Below are 21,112 nucleotides of genomic sequence, written 5' to 3'. Positions count from 1 at the left end.
TATTAACTTCTGTGTGGACAGCACCGTTCCAACAAGAACAGTGAGGTGCTTCCCCAATAACAAACCCTGGATCACCAGTGACCTGAAAAAGCTGCTGAACATCAAAAAGAAAGCTTTTAGGGATGGAGACAGGGAGTTATTGAAGTCCACACAAAAACAACTTAAAACACAAATGAAGAAGTGCAAGGAGGACTACAGGAAGAAGTTGGAAAGTAAGCTTCAGAAAAACAATGTGAGGGATGTGTGGTCAGGAATGAAGAAGATCACTGGCTTCGGGATAAAGGAGGATCAGACTGATGGAGGTATGGACAGAGCGAATGAACTGAACATGTTCTTCAATAGGTTTAGCTCACCTCCTGCTTCAACCCCAACTAGCCACACACCCTCCATGAGCCCACAGCTTTCCTGTCACACCTCCACTCTGTCACCCTGCAGCTCAGTCAAGGACCTGGACACAACCTCATCTCCCTCCACATCAGGACTTCCTGAAACCTCCTCTGCCTCCACCTACACTCTGTCTGTCTCCTGTAACCAAGTCATGCAACAACTGGTGAAACTGAACCAGAACAAGGCTGCAGGTCCAGATGGTGTCAGTCCCAGAGTTCTCAAGACCTGCTCAAAACAGCTATGTCCGATTCTCCAGCACCTGTTCAACACCAGCCTGAGCCAGAGAAGAATCCCGGTGCTGTGGAAAACATCCTGCCTTGTTCCAGTGCCTAAAAATCCACAACCAGCTGAACCAAAAGACTACAGACCAGTCGCCCTGACATCTCACGTCATGAAAGTCCTGGAGAGACTCTTACTGGCTCACCTCAGCAAGCAGGTGAACACCTTTCAGGACCCATTACAGTTTGCATACCGTAATGGGCTTGGGGTTGAAGATGCCATCATATACCTGCTTCAGAGAGCCCACTCTCATCTGGACCAGTCAGGCAGCACTTTGAGGGTCATGTTCTTTGATTTCTCAAGTGCTTTTAATACGATTCAGCCTGCTCTGCTGTGTGAGAAGCTGCAGAAATTCCAGGTGGATCCCTCCACAACCACCTGGATTTACGACTACCTCACAAACAGACCACAGTTTGTGAGACTGAAAGGTTGTGTGTCTGAGATGGTGGTCAGCTGCACTGGAACACCACAAGGGACTGTACTTTCACCATTTCTATTCACGCTGTACACCTCAGACTTCCAGTACAACTCTGAGTTCTGTCATCTGCAGAAATACTCTGATGACTCAGCAGTTGTTGGGTGTATCAGTGATGGACAAGAAGCAGAGTACAGAGAACTGGTCGGTCAGTTTGTGAAATGGTGCGATGACAATCATCTCATCTTGAATACCAAGAAAACAAAGGAGATGATTGTTGACTTCAGGAGGAACAAGAACACACATAGAAGTGTTTCCATCATGGGAGAGGAGGTGGAGGTGGTGGAGGAATACAAGTACCTTGGAGTTCAGCTGGACAACAGACTTGAGTGGAAAAGCAACACTGAGTACATTTACAAGAAAGGTCAGAGCAGACTCTACTTCTTAAGGAAGCTGAGATCTTTTAACGTCTGCACCAAAATGTTGCAAATGTTCTACAGGTCTGTTGTTGAAAGTGCAATCAGCTTTGCAGCAATCTGCTGGGGCAGCGGCATCAGAACCAGAGACTTGAAAAGAATTAACAAACTGATCAAGAAAGCTGGTTCTGTGCTTGGAGTAACTCTGGAGCCGCTGGAGTTGATCATCAAAAAAAGAATTCTGTACAAGCTGACGAAGATAATGGAAGATCCTTCACACCCTCTACACAACGCCGTGACGAAACAACAGAGTGTGTTCAGTGGGAGGCTTGTTCAAGTCCGATGCAAGACAGAGAGATACAGAAGATCCTTCCTTCCAGCAGCTATCAGGCTGAAGAACAAAGCCCTTAATTAATTAATGTGATTGTTAAAAAAAAAATAAAAAAATACTACTACTACAATATTGAATTTCCCTTTGGGATTAATAAAGTATTTTTCATTTCATTTCATTTCATTCATTTCATTCATTTCATTAGACTGGATCAGAAAAGAAGTTCCTTCTGTTCTGAAGATTTTCAAATCAACTTCATTAAAAGCCTGTTTCAAAGCAACAGGTGAACAAAGTGTCGCCCAAATTTAAAAGTAATAAAAACAAATAGAAGTTCAGATTAAATGACAGGACCGGTCCTGGAGATCTACTATCCTGCATCCCGTCTCCAACACACCCGAACCACGCCCCCGGCTCTACCAGGCCTCTGTAGAGCTCATGAGGATGCGATGGAGAAGGGATGCATCTAAAACCACGTGGAAGCCCTGCAGTAGAAAGACCAAAATAATACGAAGATGAGGAAGACTACTGTATTTTCATTCAAAAACAGAATGAAATTACATCATAAAAAAGCTAAAAAACTGATCCTGGATACCAAACCTCTGTTTCAGCCTGGACGACAAGCAGCACCTGAACCCTGTTATACAACCTGATAGTGTTCTCCTGCCCCCTGGTGGATCTCTGCGGTACTACAACAGTTTGGTGACATCACACAGTAATGGACCACAGACCTACGCTCATTTCTGCTTCATTCAACGGCCAAAAAAAGACCAAAGACATGATGTTAACTTAACTGCTTACTCTAAATTCTCCCTAGGAGTGTGTGTGTGAGAATGGTTGTTTGTTCCTATCTGTGTCGGCCCTGCGATGGACTGGTGACCTGTCCTGGTGTACCTGCCTCTCACCTGTTAATGCTGGGACAGGCTCCAGCCTTCAGGCGACCCGTCATGGACCAAGCGGTTCAGATAATGAATGAAAGTTATTCTGTCACCGTTTCTGGTGTCGGTGTTAACACGTTAATAAAACAATGACTAAGAAAGAAATCTTCTTTGTTGGACATAAAGGAACCAGGCAGAGTTCCCCCAAAGTTCTCTACACAGGATCTGCTCTCAGCGGTTTACCTGCGGGGGGGTCCCCAGTGGCTGTAGGCAGGAGTTTCCTCTCCCTCCCCCTCCCCTCTCTCAGGCAGCTCACTGGAAACACACATTAAGGTTGTTTACACTTCCTGATGGTCAGGTTACCTCCACCTTTCATCCATCCATCCATCCATCCAACCAACCATCCATCCATCCATCCGTCCATCCATTCATCCATCCATCCATCATCCATCCATCCATCCAACCAACCATCCATCCATCCAACCATCCATCCATCCATTCATCCATCCATCCATCCATCCAACCAACCATCCATCCATCCATCCATCCATCATCCATCCATCCATCCATCCATCATCCATTCATCCATCATCCATCCATTCATCCAACCAACCATCCATCCATCCATCATCCATCCATCCATCCAACCATCCATCCATCCTTCATCCATCCATTCATCCAACCAACCATCCAACCAACCATCCATCCTTCATCCATCCATCCATCCATCCATCCATCCAACCATCCATCCATCCATCCATCCATCCAACCAACCATCCATCCATCATCCATCCATTCATCCATCATCCATCCATTCATCCAACCAACCATCCATCCATCCATCCATCCATTCATCCATCATCCATCCATTCATCCAACCAACCATCCATCCATCATCCATCCATTCATCCATCCATCCATCCATTCATCAATTCATCCATCCATCCATCCATCCAACCAACCATCCATCCATCCATCCATCATCCATCCATTCATCCATCATCCATCCATCCATCCAACCATCCATCCATCATCCATCCATCATCCATCCATTCATCCATCCATCCATTCATCCACCCATCCATTCATACATCCATCCATCCATCATCCATCCATCCATCCATCCAACCATCCATCAATCCATCCATCCAACCATCCATCCATCCATCCAACCACCCATCCATCATCCATCCATCCATCCAACCATCCACATGAAATGTTGTGAACAGTTATTGATTTATTGGAAAGTGTTTGATTGGTACGTTATATGTGAAATCAAAGAAAAGGAAAATGAGGCATCAGATGTGAGCTGATGTTTATACGAATAGAATCCGTGTAAACTTTTTGTATTGGAGTTCTATTTCATGCTGACCAGATCGAACCAGACCAGACTAGACCGTCGAAGCTGCACTCCTACCTATGGACTCCTCTCATTGGCATAAAGACTCCTCCCTGGCTCCGCCTCTTCTTCCTCGCCACGGCGACCACTCTCACAGACCTCCACAGGGAGAGAAAACAGACGAAATTCTTATTTTCCAGACAGAACCAACAGAACCGGTCCAGACCTTCATCCTGTGACACCTCACTGAATCAAACCATAGGGGGCGCCACACGACTGAAAGAGAACCGGCAGAACCTTCTTAAGTCCAGAACCCGGTCCTGCCCGAGTTCTGATGGACACCAGAGGTTCAGCGTGCCGATCCGCTGGACTGATCCCAGATTTCTTGGTGTTCGTTCTGACCCGGTTCAAAGAAAATGTGACTTTAAGTGGATCAGAACTGGGTCAAGTTCCGTTTGATCTTCACACTGTTTCAAAAGAACGATGAAGGTCTTCCAGCTGGAACACAGAACCATCCAAACAGAACCCCCCGACCCAAATATTCAGAACCAGGAAGAGGAGGTACTGACTCGGTGTCGGTGTCTGTCAGAGTCAGCTCGGAGTCGGCTTCGGAGTGTCTGGAGTCCGGAAGTCCTGTGAACATACCGTCAGCTGTGAGAGCTGCTGCAGGTCAACCTCAACGTTCTGGTCCGGATCATTTACTCACCCAGAACCAGGTTTTTTACAGACGCGATACTGTCCTGGTCCAATCTCGCCAGCTCCTCCTCCTGCATGTCTCTGCTCCTCATCTGGAAGCAGAAACCAGATGTCAGACATTCCCTGATAAGAACCCCAGGACACCGGGTCGGGATACCGGGTCAACGTGTCTCCTCTGCTCACCTCCTCTGCACTACCGGGCTGGATGGTGGAGGAGAGCTTCCACTCTTCCCACGATGGTGGAGATTTCATCAAAAGAGAACTTGGGTTCTCTTCCTTTTCCTCATCCACGGCCATCTCCCTGCTCTCCACCAGGGGGGGGAGGTCAGAGGTCTGGGAGGAGGAGTAGCGAGGAAGACCTCCATCCAGGATCAGCTCCTCCTCCACATGATGAAGGTTGTCAGGGAGGGTGGATCTGACACGGAAACCCTGAGACACAAACGAGAGGAAAGAGTTTAAACCCAGACCGAGGTTCTGCTGGTACCAGACTGACCCGACAGAACCAACAGCCATTTTGTGTGAGGAGGTGGAGCCTAAGCGCTGCTGCGTTCGAGGTCGAGTCTGCTTATTAAGCACATTTTCAACAAGTCCTAGAATCTAAGATAAAATCAGTGAAGAACAATAGAAAATAAAATAAAGCACTAAAACACAAAGACGACGAGCAGCACGTTAACGGAAAAGTTCAACCAGTGGATGAAACGCGTCTTTAAGAGGATCTAAAACGTTCCAGTGAGCAGATCCAACACCGAGAGGGAGTCTGGACCTGCCACAGAAAAGCGCCTCCAGACCTCTACCTGGATCAGATCCCATCAGGGAGCTGGATGTGGTGGATCTTACTGCAACATGACTAAACAGGAGCTGAGACGGGCAAGAACTGGACTGGATCCTGTAGGCATCAAGAAGCCGGTGTAGAGAAGCTGGAAGATTTTAACCTTCAGTAGCAGTTTGGACCCTAGCAGAGGACTAGGTTCTGGTTCCGGTTTAAAGTCCCCAAACAGAAAATTAACCAAACATATTAAAATGTGGTTTTAGGAGGAACTGACACGTTATCCAACACGAGTCACATGACGAAGACCAAGACTTCCCCTTTCTATCTCCAACGTTCCACCACATTCCCACTTTTCGTGCTTTAGCTGTTGGATCAGCAAGTCCTGGATCAGCGAGTCCCGGATCAGCGAGTCCCGGATCAAACTTTATTTATAAAGCACCTTTCACAGGCAACACAAAGTGCTTTACATGATTAAAACATAATATACATACAAATACATAATAATAGAAACACTCACCAAAGTATTTCACACAGTCGCACACACACACACACACACACCAAGCAGCCCCCCCCCCCCCCCTATACAAACATGATTCTCTTATTTCTGTCTCGAAGTGAATGTTATTATAAAATACTAAAAGTGACAAACATCCAGCCCGATGCTGCTGTGAGGAAACAAAATCAGTGTCATGGGGATCCATCCACACCAGGGTCCAGTTCCACACCAGGGTCCAGTTCCACACCAGGGGCCAGTCCACCCATGTCCCAAAGCGGCAACTACCCCCATCAGGACAGACCGGGGCCCACACCACAGCCATAAGGCTGGAGTGCAGGGCCCCAGCCACCCCGATAGGTGCAATCACCGCGGCAGCAGCCCCCAGACCGAGCAGGGTAAACCCCCCGACGTGGAGGATCCCCACGAGGAAAACACTGGAGTTAAAATTAAACAGCCTTAACAAACAAAAACAGCTAAGGATGAATGAATAAATAAGTAAATTAATAAATAAATAAGAAGTACAGTTGAGTAAAATGAAAATAAAATGTGAAATAAAATGTAAAATAAATTAAGATTAGATAAAATTTAGTTAACAGCTAAGTTAAAAAGGTCTTAAGCGTCTTTTTAAAAACATCAACGTTCTCTGCAGCCCTGAGGTTCTCTGGCAGACTGTTCCACAGACGAGGGCCGTAACAATGGAAAGAGGCCTCACTGTAAGTCCTGGTCCTCACCCTTGGAACAACTAATAGACCGCTACCAGAGGACCTCAGGGTCCGCAAGGGTTCATAATTTAAAAGAAGGTCTGATAAATAAGAGGGCCCAAGACCATTAAGACATTTCTAAACTACTAAAAGAACCTTAAAATCAACCCTGAAACGCACGGGGAGCCAATGCAGCGATTTTAAAACTGGTGTGACGTGTTCCCGTCCTCTGGTCCTCGTCCTCTGGTCCTCACATAAACTCTGGAGTTTCTGTGAGTCTAAATTAAGTCTAAGGTCATTAAAAATTTTTAAAAGGGAGTCTCGGTTCTGTGGTTTGTCCTAAAATCAGACTAATATTTTTCTAAAATCTTGGGTTTATTTAAAAACTCATGAAATTGAATAAAAACACTTCTTTTTGTCATTTTACTTAAAAACGGTAAGTTGGATGCAGGTCGGTAGTTATCAGGAATGTTTGGATCTAAATTTCTCTTCTTCAGAAGGGGCCTCACCACCACCACCGTTTTAAAGGCAGCAGGGGAGACGCCCGTCCAACGAGTCCCCGATCAGAGTCCTCATGTTGTCTCACATCTGATTCTAACCTCCTTGAAGGTCCTGAACGGCACCTACAAATAAAACATCTCCTCCTCCGTCCAACAAGCTCCTCCTCCCGCTCTTGGCCATGTTGTGTAAACAGAGACGTGATAAAAACGGTGATTGACAGCTGTGTGAGGAAGATGATGATGACGATGATGGGAATGTTGATGGTTTTTATGTCCCAATCTGGTCTGGGTGTCAGCTGACAACCAGCTGCCTGAAGCTGCTCATATGAAAGTCTGCAGCTCACTAAATGTCAAACTTTGAACATTAGCCTTCATCTCTGGCCACATAAAGGTTTCCTCCAACTCCCCAAACAGCCTCCTCAGCAGATACGAGGATCTCCTGCTCTCACATCGCCACGCACACACCCGCCACACTGGCAAATATTAATGACAACACTTAGGCTAATTTCCACCGACCAAGCCTCGTCGTCAAGGACTCTGCTCCTCTGCTTTTAATTTCAGCCTGGGAAGCCGGCCCATCGCGGCGTTTAATGGAGGTGAGGAGCAGCTCATAACGCTAACAGCACCTCCTCAGACTGATGGGACGGCCTGAACTCATTCTCAAGATTTAAAGACGTTTCATCTCGCTGCCATTAGACGATGAGGATGGCGGAGATGAAGAGGAGGCGAGGAGTCAGGACAGGGAGTCAGGAAGAGGAGGCGAGGAGTCAGGACAGGGAGTCAGGAAGAGGAGGCGAGGAGTCAGGACAGGGAGTCAGGAAGAGGAGGCGAGGAGGAGTCAGGACAGGGAGTCAGGAGGAGGAGGCGAGGAGTCAGGACAGGGAGTCAGGAAGAGAAGGCGAGGAGGAGTCCACCGAGAGAAAAGGTGAATTTCTGGAGGTTTTTCCTTTCTGAAGAACTTCTGACAAACCAGGAAGTCACATGAACACTGAGGCCTGTTTCTATTGGTCGGATCTGTGTAACCTGCTCACACAGATCCGGTGTGATCCGGATCAGTCTGACTTTAACTGGGACGTGTGAACGACTTCTCTCCTACAGTTACTGTGAACTGGAGAAAAGTAATCAGATTACTGCAGCTCTCACCATAACATCAAACTTCTGCATGTGACCTCTAAAAGTTAAGGAGGCGTGGCGGAGTAACGGCGCTCCCGTGGTCATCCAGCCCACCGTGCCACAGAGCGACGGCGCCGACCCGCCGGGCTTTATGGGCCCATCAGAGACCCGTGGGCTGTGAAAAAGGCTCTTCAGGCAAATGGGCTGCACATAAAACAGGACATAAAGAGGAAGGCAGCAGGACAGTAGAAGTCAGTAGAACTCAGTAGAAGTCACAGCTAATAAAGAAACTGATGCTCTAACCTCTTAAAAGAATGATAATAAAAACACGTCACCAACATGTCACCATGTCATGACGTGTCGCTGACATCACACGTGCGGCGCCGTTGCAGTGATGTCACACGAGTTTCTGTCATTGATCTGCATCAGATGATCAGTTTCAGGTCCTCAGACCAGCAGGAGTCCAGAACCTTCAGAACCTGGGTCCTTCAAATGATTCTGCAGTACTGAAGTGCTGCTGGAGGACCAGAGTGTCCTCAAAGAACCCCTCCCCCACCTCCGCCTCACTTAAGAGAGATGCAGCCGGTGGAGCTGATGGAGCACTTTACAGCGTTCAGCCATCAGCTGAGTCAGCAGAGGACGGTGAAGGAGAGGAAGAGGAGGAGGAAGAGGAGGAGGAAGAGGAGGGGAACATGACGTCCTGCAGAGACCAGAGCTCTTCATCACTACCAGCTCAGTCTGGTTACTGACAGCATCAATGACCCGTTTCAAACCCACAGAATCGGTACCACACACACACACGCACATCACACACACGCACGTCACACACACACGTCACACACAGCTCTAATGAATGAACTGCAGCACACACACCGAAGACCTGGTCTGAGTCGGTCAAACTGGGTCTGTGGGAAGAGGTGATAATCCTGGAACTAGTCCAGACAAGACTGGAACGGAACCAGTCCGGTACCAAGACTAGACTGGACTATTGTTCAAGACCACTTTAGAAGATAAATACAGGAGGACTGGATCAGGACTCAGGACCAGTCTGTAACTTACCTGTGGAACCTGTTCTGGAGACCCCTGAATGGCCTCTGGCCTCGTCTCCACCTGCAAAAACCAGATGTAGATCAGGACCAGAAACCGGACCAGATGCAGATCAGGTTCTAGGCTCTAGCTTCTAAACCTCGTCACTCCAGACCATCGCAGGTCCAGATCTTCTGACATGAAACCTGTAAAATCTGGACCTGAGGACAGGTCTAGACTAAAGGTCTGGACGAAGAAAAGGAAGATCTGGAGTAACATATCAGAGACTGGAGGTCTGGACCTACCACCAGAGGTTTGCGGATGCCCAGCTGTACGGGACCAGGTGGAGCAGATTTCAGGACCTCCACAGCCTGCGCCAGAGTCAGGAGGTCCAACTGGGTGTGGTTGACAGACACTAGCTGGTCTCCAGGAAGTAAACCACCATGACGCTCCGCCGAACCACTGGGCACCAGAGACCGGATCACCATCACACAGCGACTGGGGTCCAGCGGGTCCTGAAGAACCAGAACGGAGATATGAGTGGGAGCTCTGAAGGGTTCTCGTCCAGCATAGGCGAGAAGGTCCCAGCTCAGAACCTTCCAAAACCTCATCAGCACCTCAGACCAGATCTCTTAGACCTGTTCCACCTTCCCACCCCCCACCAGCTCAACATGAACTTCTGGAATGAAACTGAAGAAAAACCAACGAGAAACAGTCGGGTGGACTAAAATCAGATGTGAAGGGCAGAAGAGAGCGGTACCTGAGTACCGGGACTCATCTGGAGCTGCAGCACCAAGACCGGGTCCACGCGGCGCCCGGGTACCGGAACTCACCTGGAGTTGCAGCAGCAGAATCACGCCAACGTGCATCAGAAACGTCTTCTTGGCTTTATTCCAGCCATAGAGGAGCATTATTTTTCTTCTTTTCACACACACATAGAACTTTCTGCTCACTGGTTGATCTTTGGCTGCTCCTGATTGGACGTTACCGTCAATCTAAGCTCTCTGATTGGTGGAAAGTCTGACAGGAAGTGGCTTCATCATCATGTCCAGGTCTAAATAGAGGTCTCTTAGCAACATAGTAGTGATGGTGATGTTTTTATGGTGAAATGTGATAAATAATGCTGTTATCATGGATCATTGTGGATTTACCAGATAGAGTCTCTGAATAAAACTACATTTAGTGGCTGGATTGTAGACCTCCTGGACGGGATAGAAACCTGGTAAACCTCCGAAGATCAGCTAAAGGGTAAAATATCCATCACATTTACCCCACAGAGCTACACACCACCGCTCCTGGTGGAGGAGGACCTCGGGGAGACCTGACTGAGGTTTAGGGGTTAAAGAAAACTTAGCAGGAGAATTCTCTCAGTTCTGGTTCTGGTCTGACATGTGCTGGTTTATCTCTGGTCATGTGATCCAGTAAAGATCGACGTGTCTAAAGAATCAGAACCAGGACCCAGACAGCAGACTCCAGGTCAGCTCCTCCTCTGTGATAAGCCTTTTCATCTGTTTCTGAACCTTCACTGATCAGCTGACCGAAGTCAGTGATGTCATGGAAACCAATTAAACAAGCAGCCTCCTCCTCACATCTTCATCAGTCAGCGTAGAAGGCAGGGGGCGCCAGAGACCACCACAACAACAACCACAACAACAACAACAGAGCTGCAGAGTGAAGGCTGAGGACCCGTCACCAACACACAGATCATCACAACCAGAACCAGAACCCTTGTTTCTGGGTTCAAACTGGGTCCAGGTCAAATACAGTTTCTGGAAATAAACCAACTTCATTCTGGCCGGATGGTTTCACAAAGAAACCTTCTAAAGCCTTTTTATAACGTAGAGGCCCTGGTCCAGGTAGAGGTCCTGGTCCAGGTAGAGGCCCTGGTCCAGGTAGAGGTCCTGGTCCAGGTAGAGGCCCTGGTCCAGGTAGAGGTATTGGTCCAGGTAGAGGCCCTGGTCCAGGTAGAGGACCTGGTCCAGGTAGATGTCCTGGTCCAGGTAGAGGCCCTGGTCCAGGTAGAGGTCCTGGTCCAGGTAGAGGTCCTGGTCGAGGTAGAGGCCCTGGTCCAGGTAGAGGTCCTGGTCCAGGTAGAGGCCCTGGTCCAGGTAGAGGTCCTGGTCCAGGTAGAGGCCCTGGTCCAGGTAGAGGACTGGTCCAGGTAGAGGCCCTGCTTCAGGTAGAGGACCTGGTCCAGGTAGAGGACCTGGTCCAGGTAGAGGTCCTGGTCCAGGTAGAGGTATTGGTCCAGGTAGAGGCCCTGGTCCAGGTAGAGGCCCTGGTCCAGGTAGAGGTCCTGGTCCAGGTAGAGGCCCTGGTCCAGGTAGAGGTATTGGTCCAGGTAGAGGCCCTGGTCCAGGTAGAGGACCTGGTCCAGGTAGATGTCCTGGTCCAGGTAGAGGCCCTGGTCCAGGTAGAGGTCCTGGTCCAGGTAGAGGTCCTGGTCGAGGTAGAGGCCCTGGTCCAGGTAGAGGTCCTGGTCCAGGTAGAGGCCCTGGTCCAGGTAGAGGTCCTGGTCCAGGTAGAGGCCCTGGTCCAGGTAGAGGACTGGTCCAGGTAGAGGCCCTGCTTCAGGTAGAGGACCTGGTCCAGGTAGAGGACCTGGTCCAGGTAGAGGTCCTGGTCCAGGTAGAGGTATTGGTCCAGGTAGAGGCCCTGGTCCAGGTAGAGGACCTGGTCCAGGTAGAGGTCCTGGTCCAGGTAGAGGCCCTGCTCCAGGTAGAGGTATTGGTCCAGGTAGAGGACCTGGTCCAGGTAGAGGTCCTGGTCCAGGTAGAGGCCCTGCTCCAGGTAGAGGTATTGGTCCAGGTAGAGGTCCTGGTCCAGGTAGAGGTCCTGGTCCAGGTAGAGGTATTGGTCCAGGTAGAGGCCCTGGTCCAGGTAGAGGACCTGGTCCAGGTAGAGGTCCTGGTCCAGGTAGAGGCCCTGCTCCAGGTAGAGGTATTGGTCCAGGTAGAGGCCCTGGTCCAAGTAGAGGACCTGGTCCAGGTAGAGGTCCTGGTCCAGGTAGAGGCCCTGGTCCAGGTAGAGGCCCTGGTCCAGGTAGAGGTATTGGTCCAGGTAGAGGCCCTGGTCCAGGTAGAGGCCTTGGTCCAGGTAGAGGACCTGGTCCAGGTAGAGGTCCTGGTCCAGGTAGAGGTATTGGTCCAGGTAGAGGCCCTGGTCCAGGTAGAGGACCTGGTCCAGGTAGAGGACCTGGTCCAGGTAGAGGTCCTGGTCCAGGTAAAGGCCCTGCTCCAGGTAGAGGTCCTGGTCCAGGTAGAGGACCTGGTCCAGGTAGAATGTAAATTCTATTTATTTATTGTGCACCGCGGAGCAGATTCAGCTTCACTATTTCTGTTGGCATCAGACAGAAATATATAAAACCTGAAGACCCAGAAGGAGGGCTGATGTGGTTTTACATGTTAACAATAATCTGATTATTTCATCAGAATCAGACCAGAACATTCTGACATCTCTGCACAAGATCAATCAATAAGAACCGATCAGCAGGAGATTCAGATTTATCATCTTCAGCTGACTGGAGAAAAACATGGATCCGACATGAACGAATCGGATCCTCTGGTTCCAACACCTGACAGGAAGTTATCGAACTCCTTTCATCCTGCAGTTCTGATCCATCTGATTTATTCATCTCCAAACATGCAGAACCAGAACCAGAACCAGAACCCGACCAGCTCAGAGACTCTCAGTCCAACTATAAACCTCCAATGCCAACAGAATTCCCCGGAGTCGATCTGAGGGCAGAGCGAGCAGCCGAGCCGAGTTTCAGATGGTATTTTTAGAGTCTCCGACTCCTACACGATCCTCAAAGAAAAAGAAAGAGGAGGAATCAGAAAAACGTGGGAGGAAAACGGAAAAGAGAAGTCATGGGGTGGGCTGGACTTTCAGAAAGGACCCGATCAGGTCTCTGCAGGAACAGAAAGGATGAAGAAGATGACGAACTGGATGAGGAAGTCGGAGACAAAGAAGAACGTTTAGTTTATAATGGATCCTCATTGCCCCTCCTTTCCACTGGGTGTGAGCCACGGGTTTGTTCCGACCTGCGTGGCGTGGCAACCTTTACTGGGAGCGTGTCAGGTGTGGAGCGCCTGCGAGTGCAGTCCACCTAGCAGAATCCGTGAGATCACGAAATCCCAGGAGGAATGGAGAATCTTGTCATTCTCCATATCCAGGATGGCAGGTTCAACATGTCATGTTTTCATGGCTCAGCACCGCACATCTGCACGGGGCTTTTATTTTGAAAAATAACAGAAGCTTTTACACTGCTCCCGTGTCGGACTTCCTGTCTGCTCCTATCTGAACTGCAGAAATTGACGCATTGTGGGTGCGTGAAGCGTCAAAAACAGACTCAGCACGTATATTTAGCGGAGCGGGAATCAAACCGCTGACTGAAACGGCCACCAATAGCAGTGGAGGCCGCGACGTAACGTGGTACACACGCACCCGGTGGAAATGAGGGGTCAGCCTTCACCAAGTGAAGGCCAGTCCTCCTGGAGTCCAGATCTCATGACCACGAACTGGACAAAGAGGAAGAAAGAAAACAAGATGAAGACAAAAAGAAGCCTGAAAGGAGAGGAAGATTAAGATGAATCTCCCAGACTTCCCAAAGGAACGACTTCCAAAAACAGGATGGAAAATCTGGACCAGTGCTCCACTCCAACATGGTGCCTTCATGGTCCAGTGGGACATCAGATGTTTGTTTATATTCTGACGGTGAACTGTGATTGGCTGGTATAGTCATCGATCCTGGGGCCCAATCTAAATCCCCAATCCAAGTTCCATATCTGGGTCCCTGATCTGAGCCACCGATCTAAGTCACCAGTCTGGGTCCATGATAGAAGTCCTGCAGCTCATGAATTATTAACGAGGTTTTGTTAATACCGTCTGACCGTTCTTTAGCAACTCTTCATCATGTGGTTCAGAACCAGAACCTCTGTTACCTGGTAGTCCAGGATGCTGAAGCCGAGGCCTCTTTCTCTCTCCTTCTGCAGCTCCACCATCTGAACATCTGGAGACCACAAGGCCAGCTCTCCATCATCCTCTTCCTCCTCTTCTCCTTCATCATCTTCCTCTTTTACATCTTCATCCTCCTCCTCTTCCTCCTGGCTGTGGTGAGAAGTCTCCTCCCTCCATCCCTCCTCTACAAGACAATCCTGACACCGGAAGAAACAGAGGATAGAAGTTAAAATTCACGGTTTTCAATCATTCACCAGGAAAACTGGAGCTCGTTTCAGGGTGCAAGAAACATTTCAACCAAACTTCTCGAACCTAAGACAGAACAGACACAGCTGATCGTCAGGTTCCAGTTAATCAGTGATGCAAACCTGATGCTTTTATAATCACTACAACACATCACACGTCTTCTAGAACACGGTCCGAGCAGAGTCGCGTATTCTACAACACGGTCCGAGCAGAGTCGCGTATTCTAGAACACGGTCCGAGCAGAGTCGCGTATTCTACAACACGGTCCGAGCAGAGTCGCGTATTCTACAACACGGTCCGAGCAGAGTCGCGTATTCTACAACACGGTCCGAGCAGAGTCGCGTATTCTACAACACGGTCCGAGCAGAGTCGCGTATTTTAGAACACGGTCCGAGCAGAGTCGCGTATTCTACAACACGGTCCGAGCACAGTCGCGTATTGTAGAACACGGTCTGTGTCGAGTTACCTGTTGTCTTTCCACCTTTTGACTGATGTCATCTCTCTGGAGCATCGATGAAAGCTTCATCTCAATCTGATAACCAGGAAAACAAGTTTTATTTAACAGGAACAGTAGATGAGAATCGTTCCTGATGTCAGAACAAACCTCTTCCACGCTGGGTTCTGATGCTTGTGTTGGTTCTGGTTCTAGTACAAGTTCTGGTTCTGGTTCCTGATCAGTGATGGGGAGTCGGCAGGAGACCAGAGTAAATGGAGGAGGCACCTCTTTGAGGAACGACACCACTTCCCTCCGGGACTTCCCGTACAGCTGAACTTCATTCACCTGATGATACAAAACCAGAACCACTTCATGCCAAATGGACCCAAAACCAAAATGTTCTGATGAGAAAAGCATTGGAGGTGATGTGTTTCCTTCTAAACACCAGGTCTTCATCTCCTCACACAACTAACATTAAATGGACAGTTTTTACCTCTAGCAGCTCGTCCTCTGGTCTAAGGACTCCGTGCCGGTCCACTGGGCCCCCTGGGGCCACAGAAGAGATATAGTGATGTCCATCGAAGGAGTCCAACTCCACGCCGAGACGGAGGGTGTGGATGGGTAGCAGCTAGATGGAACAAACAGAACATCAGAACTAAAAAAAAGAACCGTCTCTGTCCGGGCTCTGACCAGAGATCGGTTTGCATGCACTCGGTTCGATTACCTTGGAGGATTTCTGCAGCTCTTCATCGTCCTCTATGACTGGATCCAACTGCACCACCTGACAGACAAACGCATGGTTAGTCCTGGGTTAGTCATTAATGTTAAACCGAGTGAAGATGGACTCACCAGAACTTGATAGTTCGGTCCCAGAGCCTGCTCCCACTTAGCCCTCAGGTCTGCCTCAGTAGCTGCGCACACGCATGCACACACACACACACACACACACACACACACACATTACAACAACCCATTGTGTGTGCTTCTCCCTCAAAATGAAACTCCTACAGATGGACTAGAATCAGGTGGAGCATCTGTTGATCTGGCAACAAAAAGGTCACATGACCATCACCATGGAGAAGGCGGTCCGCGCAGAGTCACCTGGCTGTCCATGGCTGCCTAAACAAAATTCTGAGATACTTCTGGTTCTGTAGCAGCTGTTTAACTCAGTCATACAGTTCTGGTCCTTCTGGACCACTGAGTTCCTCTCTGCAATGTCTTCCTGAACTGAGACCAATGGAACCAAACTGTTCTCATTTCTGATTCCATGTTGGTGGAACAAACAACCAGAGCAGCACTGTCCATCTATAAGGACTCATTTGTTTAGAGAACCCCTACTCCCCTAACACATACCATACTAATGTATGGGTAACGCATGTTTAATGTATGTTTAATGTATGTTTGATGTATGGGTAACACATGTTTAATGCATGGTTAATGCATGTTTAATGCATGTTTGATGTATGGGTAACGAATGTTTAAAGCATGTTTAATGTATTGGTAACGCATGGTTAATGCATGTTTAATGCATGTTTGATGTATGGGTAACACATGTTTAATGCATGGTTAATGCATGTTTAATGCATGTTTGATGTATGGGTAACGAATGTTTAAAGCATGTTTAATGTATTGGTAACACATGTGTAATGCATGTTTAATGCATGTTTAATGTATGTGTAATGCATGTTTAATGCATGTTTAATGTATGTGTAATGCATGTTTAATGTATAGGTAATGCATGTTTAATGCATGTTTAATGCATGGTTAATGCATGTTTAATGCATGGTTAATGCATGTTTAATGCATGGTTAATGTATGTTTGATGTATGGGTAACGCATGTTTAATGTATGTGTAATGCATGTTTAATGTATGGGTAACGCATGTTTAATGTATGTTTAATGTATGGGTAACGAATGTTTAATGCATGTTTAATGCATGTTTAATGTACGTGTAATGCTTGTTTAATGTATGGATAACGCATGTTTAATGTATGTTTAATGTATGGGTAACGAATGTTTAATGCATGTTTAATGCATGTTTAATGTATGGGTAACGAATGTTTAATGTATGTTTAATGCATGTTTAATGTATTGGTAACGCATGTTTAATGTACGTGTAATGCATGTTTAATGTACGTGTAATGCTTGTTTAATGTATGGATAACGCATGTTTAATGTATGTTTAATGTATGGGTAACGAATGTTTAATGCATGGTTAATGTATGTGTAATGCATGTTTAATGTATGGATAACGCATGTTTAATGTACGTGTAATGCATGTTTAATGTATGGATAACAAATGTTTAGTGTATGTTTAATGTATGGGTAACAAATGTTTAATGCATGTTTTATGTATGTTTAATGTATGGGTAACGAATGTTTAATGCATGTTTAATGTATGTTTAATGTATGGGTAACGAATGTTTAATGCATGTTTAATGTATGTTTAATGTATGGGTAACGAATGTGTAATGCATGTTTAATGCATGTTTAATGTATGCGTAATGCATGTTTAATGTATTGGTAATGTATGTTTAATGTATGTGTAATGCATGTTTAATGTATTGGTAACGCATGTTTAATGTATGTTTAATGTATGTGTAATGTATGTGTAATGTATTGGTTACGCATGTTTAATGCAAATTTAATGCATGTTTAATGTATGGGTAACGCATGTTTAATGTATGTTTAATGCATGTTTAATGTATGTTTAATATATGGTTAACGCATGTTTAATGTATGTTTAATGTATGTTTAATGCATGTTTAACGCATGTTCAATGTATGTTTAATGTATGGTTAACGCATGTTTAATGTATGTTCAATGCATGTTTACTGCATGTTTAATGTATAGGTAACGCATGTTTAATGTATGTTTAATGTATGTTTAATGCATGGTTAACGCATGTTTAATGTATGTTTAATGCATGTTTAATGTATGTTTAATGTATGGGTAACGCATGTTTAATGTATGTTTAATGCATGGTTAACGCATGTTTAATGTATGTTTAATGCATGTTTAATGTATAGGTAACGCATGTTTAATGTATGTTTAATGTATGTTTAATGTATAGGTAACGCATGTTTAATGTATGTTTAATGTATGTTTAATGTATAGGTAACGCATGTTTAATGTATGTTTAATGTATGTTTAATGTATAGGTAACGCATGTTTAATGTATGTTTAATGTATAAGGTAACGCATGTTTAATGTATGTTTAATGTATGGTTAACGCATGTTTAATGTATGTTTAATGCATGTTTAATGTATGGGTAACGCATGTTTAATGTATGTTTAATGCATGTTTAATGTATGTTTAATGTATGGGTAACGCATGTTTAATGTATGTTTAATGTATAGGTAACGCATGTTTAATGTATGTTTAATGCATGTTTAATGTATGTTTAATGTATGGGTAACGCATGTTTAATGTATGTTTAATGCATGTTTAATGTATGTTTAATGCATGTTTAATGTATGTTTAATGTATGGGTAACGCATGTTTAATGTATGTTTAATGCATGTTTAATGTATGTTTAATGCATGTTTAATGTATGTTTAATGTATGGGTAACGCATGTTTAATGTATGTTTAATGTATAGGTAACGCATGTTTAATGTATGTTTAATGTATAAGGTAACGCATGTTTAATGCATGGTTAACGCATGTTTTATGTATGTTTAATGCATGTTTAATGTATGTTTAATGTATGGGTAACGCATGTTTAATGTATGTTTAATGTATAGGTAACGCATGTTTAATGTATGTTTAATGTATAAGGTAACGCATGTTTAATGCATGTGTAATGTATGTTTAATGTATGGGCAACGCATGTTTAATGTATGTTTAATGTATGGTTAACGCATGTTTAATGTATGTTTAATGTATAGGTAACGCATGTTTAATGTATGTTTAATGTACGGTTAACGCATGTTTAATGTATGTTTAATGTATAAGGTAACGCATGTTTAATGCATGTGTAATGTATGTTTAATGTATGGGCAACGCATGTTTAATGTATGTTTAATGTATAGGTAACGCATGTTTAATGTATGTTTAATGTATAAGGTAACGCATGTTTAATGCATGTGTAATGTATGTTTAATGTATGGGCAACGCATGTTTAATGTATGTTTAATGTATGGTTAACGCATGTTTAATGTATGTTTAATGTATAGGTAACGCATGTTTAATGTATGTTTAATGTATGGGCAACGCATGTTTAATGTATGGTTAATGCACACGCAGGCAGAGGGTGAGTGGCGGTGCAAGATGTCAGGACGTCCTGCAGCAGCTCTGATTACATTAGCATTGCTAACCTGCCGCTCAGCCAGCAGCTACTCTGCAGCATTTGGCTGAATAAACAGTAACAGGCGCCTGCTTTACATCCAGCATTCAGGAGTCGCCGGGCGCTGCCTTAACCGGCCGTTACAGTCGCTTAGCAAAGCTAGTGAGGAAGAAAAGGAGAGTAAGTCAAGGAGGAGCTGGAGGCACATTCCTTCCAAACGTATAAGGAGTTAATGATGTTCTGATTTTTAATTATTATGCAGAAAGACTCAGCACACACTGAGGCATCATTTCTCCTCTTCATCACCTTCAGTTTCCAGGTGATTTATGGTGAAGGAGGCGTTTCTGAGTGTAAATGTCCAGGAACATGTGGGAATGAGCAACCGGTCCTTGTAACTGATGTCGTTCCCGTCATCCTGTTTATGACCGATACAAACATTTTGTTTGATTTTAGACGTAAGAAATTAGATCAAGATGTTAAACTGATCCCACACCTGGTCCTCCCACACCTGGTCCTATCTCACACCTGGCCTTCCCACACCTGGTCCTCCCACACCTGGTCCTCCCACACCTGGTCCTATCTCACACCTGGCCTTCCCACACCTGGTCCTCCCACACCTGGTCCACCCACACCTGGCCTTCCCACACCTGGTCCTCCCACACCTGGCCATCCCACACCTGGTCCTCCCACACCTGGTCCTCCCACACCTGGCCTTCCCACACCTGGTCTTCCCACACCTGGTCCTCCCACACCTGGTCCACCCACACCTGGTCTTCCCACACCTGGTCCTCCCACACCTGGCCTTCCCACACCTGGTCTTCCCACACCTGGTCCTCCCACACCAGGTCTTCCACACACGGGGTCCTCCCGCACCTGGCCTTCCCACACCTGGTCCTCCCGCACCTGGCCTTCCCATACCTGGTCCTCCCACACCTGGTCCTCCCACACCTGGTCCACCCACACCTGGCCTTCCCACACCTGGTCCTCCCACACCTGGCCTTCCCACACCTGGTCCTCCCACACCTGGCCTTCCCACACCTGGTCTTCCCACACCTGGTCCTCCCACACCTGGTCCACCCACACCTGGTCTTCCCACACCTGGTCCTCCCACACCTGGCCTTCCCACACCTGGTCTTCCCACACCTGGTCCTCCCACACCAGGTCTTCCACACACGGGGTCCTCCCGCACCTGGCCTTCCCACACCTGGTCCTCCCGCACCTGGCCTTCCCATACCTGGTCCTCCCACACCTGGTCCTCCAGGTGATGAATCCTATTTTAGATCCAGGTTAGAACGACCTTCAGACCAAACAGACTGAAATGAATAAGACCAGCATCGTCTGAAGGAGGAGGTTCTGCCAGTTCCTGACTTTATTGGTTCTGTTGTTTCTAGGATTGGACTTGATATCTGTTCATCAGTTCCGACAGGTGTGCACACTCACCTCTGGTCAGCTGTGATGCGTTCTGATACAATGATGAAGATGAAGAACAAGTCTTGGTTTCTACAGATCTCCTCAGACCCACACGGGACGACTCCTTCTCCACTGAAACACACAGAGGAAGTAGGAGTGTCAACAGAGAACACCTGGAGACCAGAACACCTGCAGACCAGAGCACCTGGAGACCAGAACACCTGCAGACCAGAGCACCTGGAGACCAGAACACCTGCAGACCACAGCACCTGGAGACCAGAACACCTGCAGACCAGAACACCTGCAGACCAGAACACCTGCAGACCACAGCACCTGGAGACCAGAACACCTGCAGACCAGAGCACCTGGAGACCAGAACACCTGCAGACCAGAACACCTGCAGACCAGAACACCTGCAGACCAGAGCACC

At 46.8% G+C, this 21,112-nt stretch overlaps 1 protein-coding gene across 1 annotated transcript in view; it reads right to left on the bottom strand.

The window, feature by feature from the left end:
- patj (PATJ crumbs cell polarity complex component) overlaps positions 1–21,112 on the bottom strand; it is a 115,216-nt gene that overhangs the window by 71,608 nt on the left and 22,496 nt on the right. The window contains exons 12-25 of the mRNA XM_042006703.1: positions 20,713–20,814; positions 15,834–15,895; positions 15,709–15,765; positions 15,478–15,612; positions 15,153–15,329; positions 15,015–15,080; positions 14,287–14,499; positions 9,649–9,858; positions 9,377–9,427; positions 4,922–5,167; positions 4,749–4,830; positions 4,612–4,675; positions 4,121–4,201; positions 2,947–3,018 (exon numbers count right to left, since the gene is read on the bottom strand). Of these exons, the coding sequence (XP_041862637.1) occupies positions 2,947–3,018; positions 4,121–4,201; positions 4,612–4,675; positions 4,749–4,830; positions 4,922–5,167; positions 9,377–9,427; positions 9,649–9,858; positions 14,287–14,499; positions 15,015–15,080; positions 15,153–15,329; positions 15,478–15,612; positions 15,709–15,765; positions 15,834–15,895; positions 20,713–20,814 (1,618 nt within the window). The remainder of the gene's footprint in view (positions 1–2,946; positions 3,019–4,120; positions 4,202–4,611; positions 4,676–4,748; positions 4,831–4,921; positions 5,168–9,376; positions 9,428–9,648; positions 9,859–14,286; positions 14,500–15,014; positions 15,081–15,152; positions 15,330–15,477; positions 15,613–15,708; positions 15,766–15,833; positions 15,896–20,712; positions 20,815–21,112) is intronic.

The sequence above is a fragment of the Melanotaenia boesemani genome, chromosome 14 (assembly GCF_017639745.1).
Source record: "Melanotaenia boesemani isolate fMelBoe1 chromosome 14, fMelBoe1.pri, whole genome shotgun sequence".
In the NCBI taxonomy this organism is placed as follows: domain Eukaryota; kingdom Metazoa; phylum Chordata; class Actinopteri; order Atheriniformes; family Melanotaeniidae; genus Melanotaenia; species Melanotaenia boesemani.
This window is presented reverse-complemented; position numbering and strand designations above follow the sequence as displayed.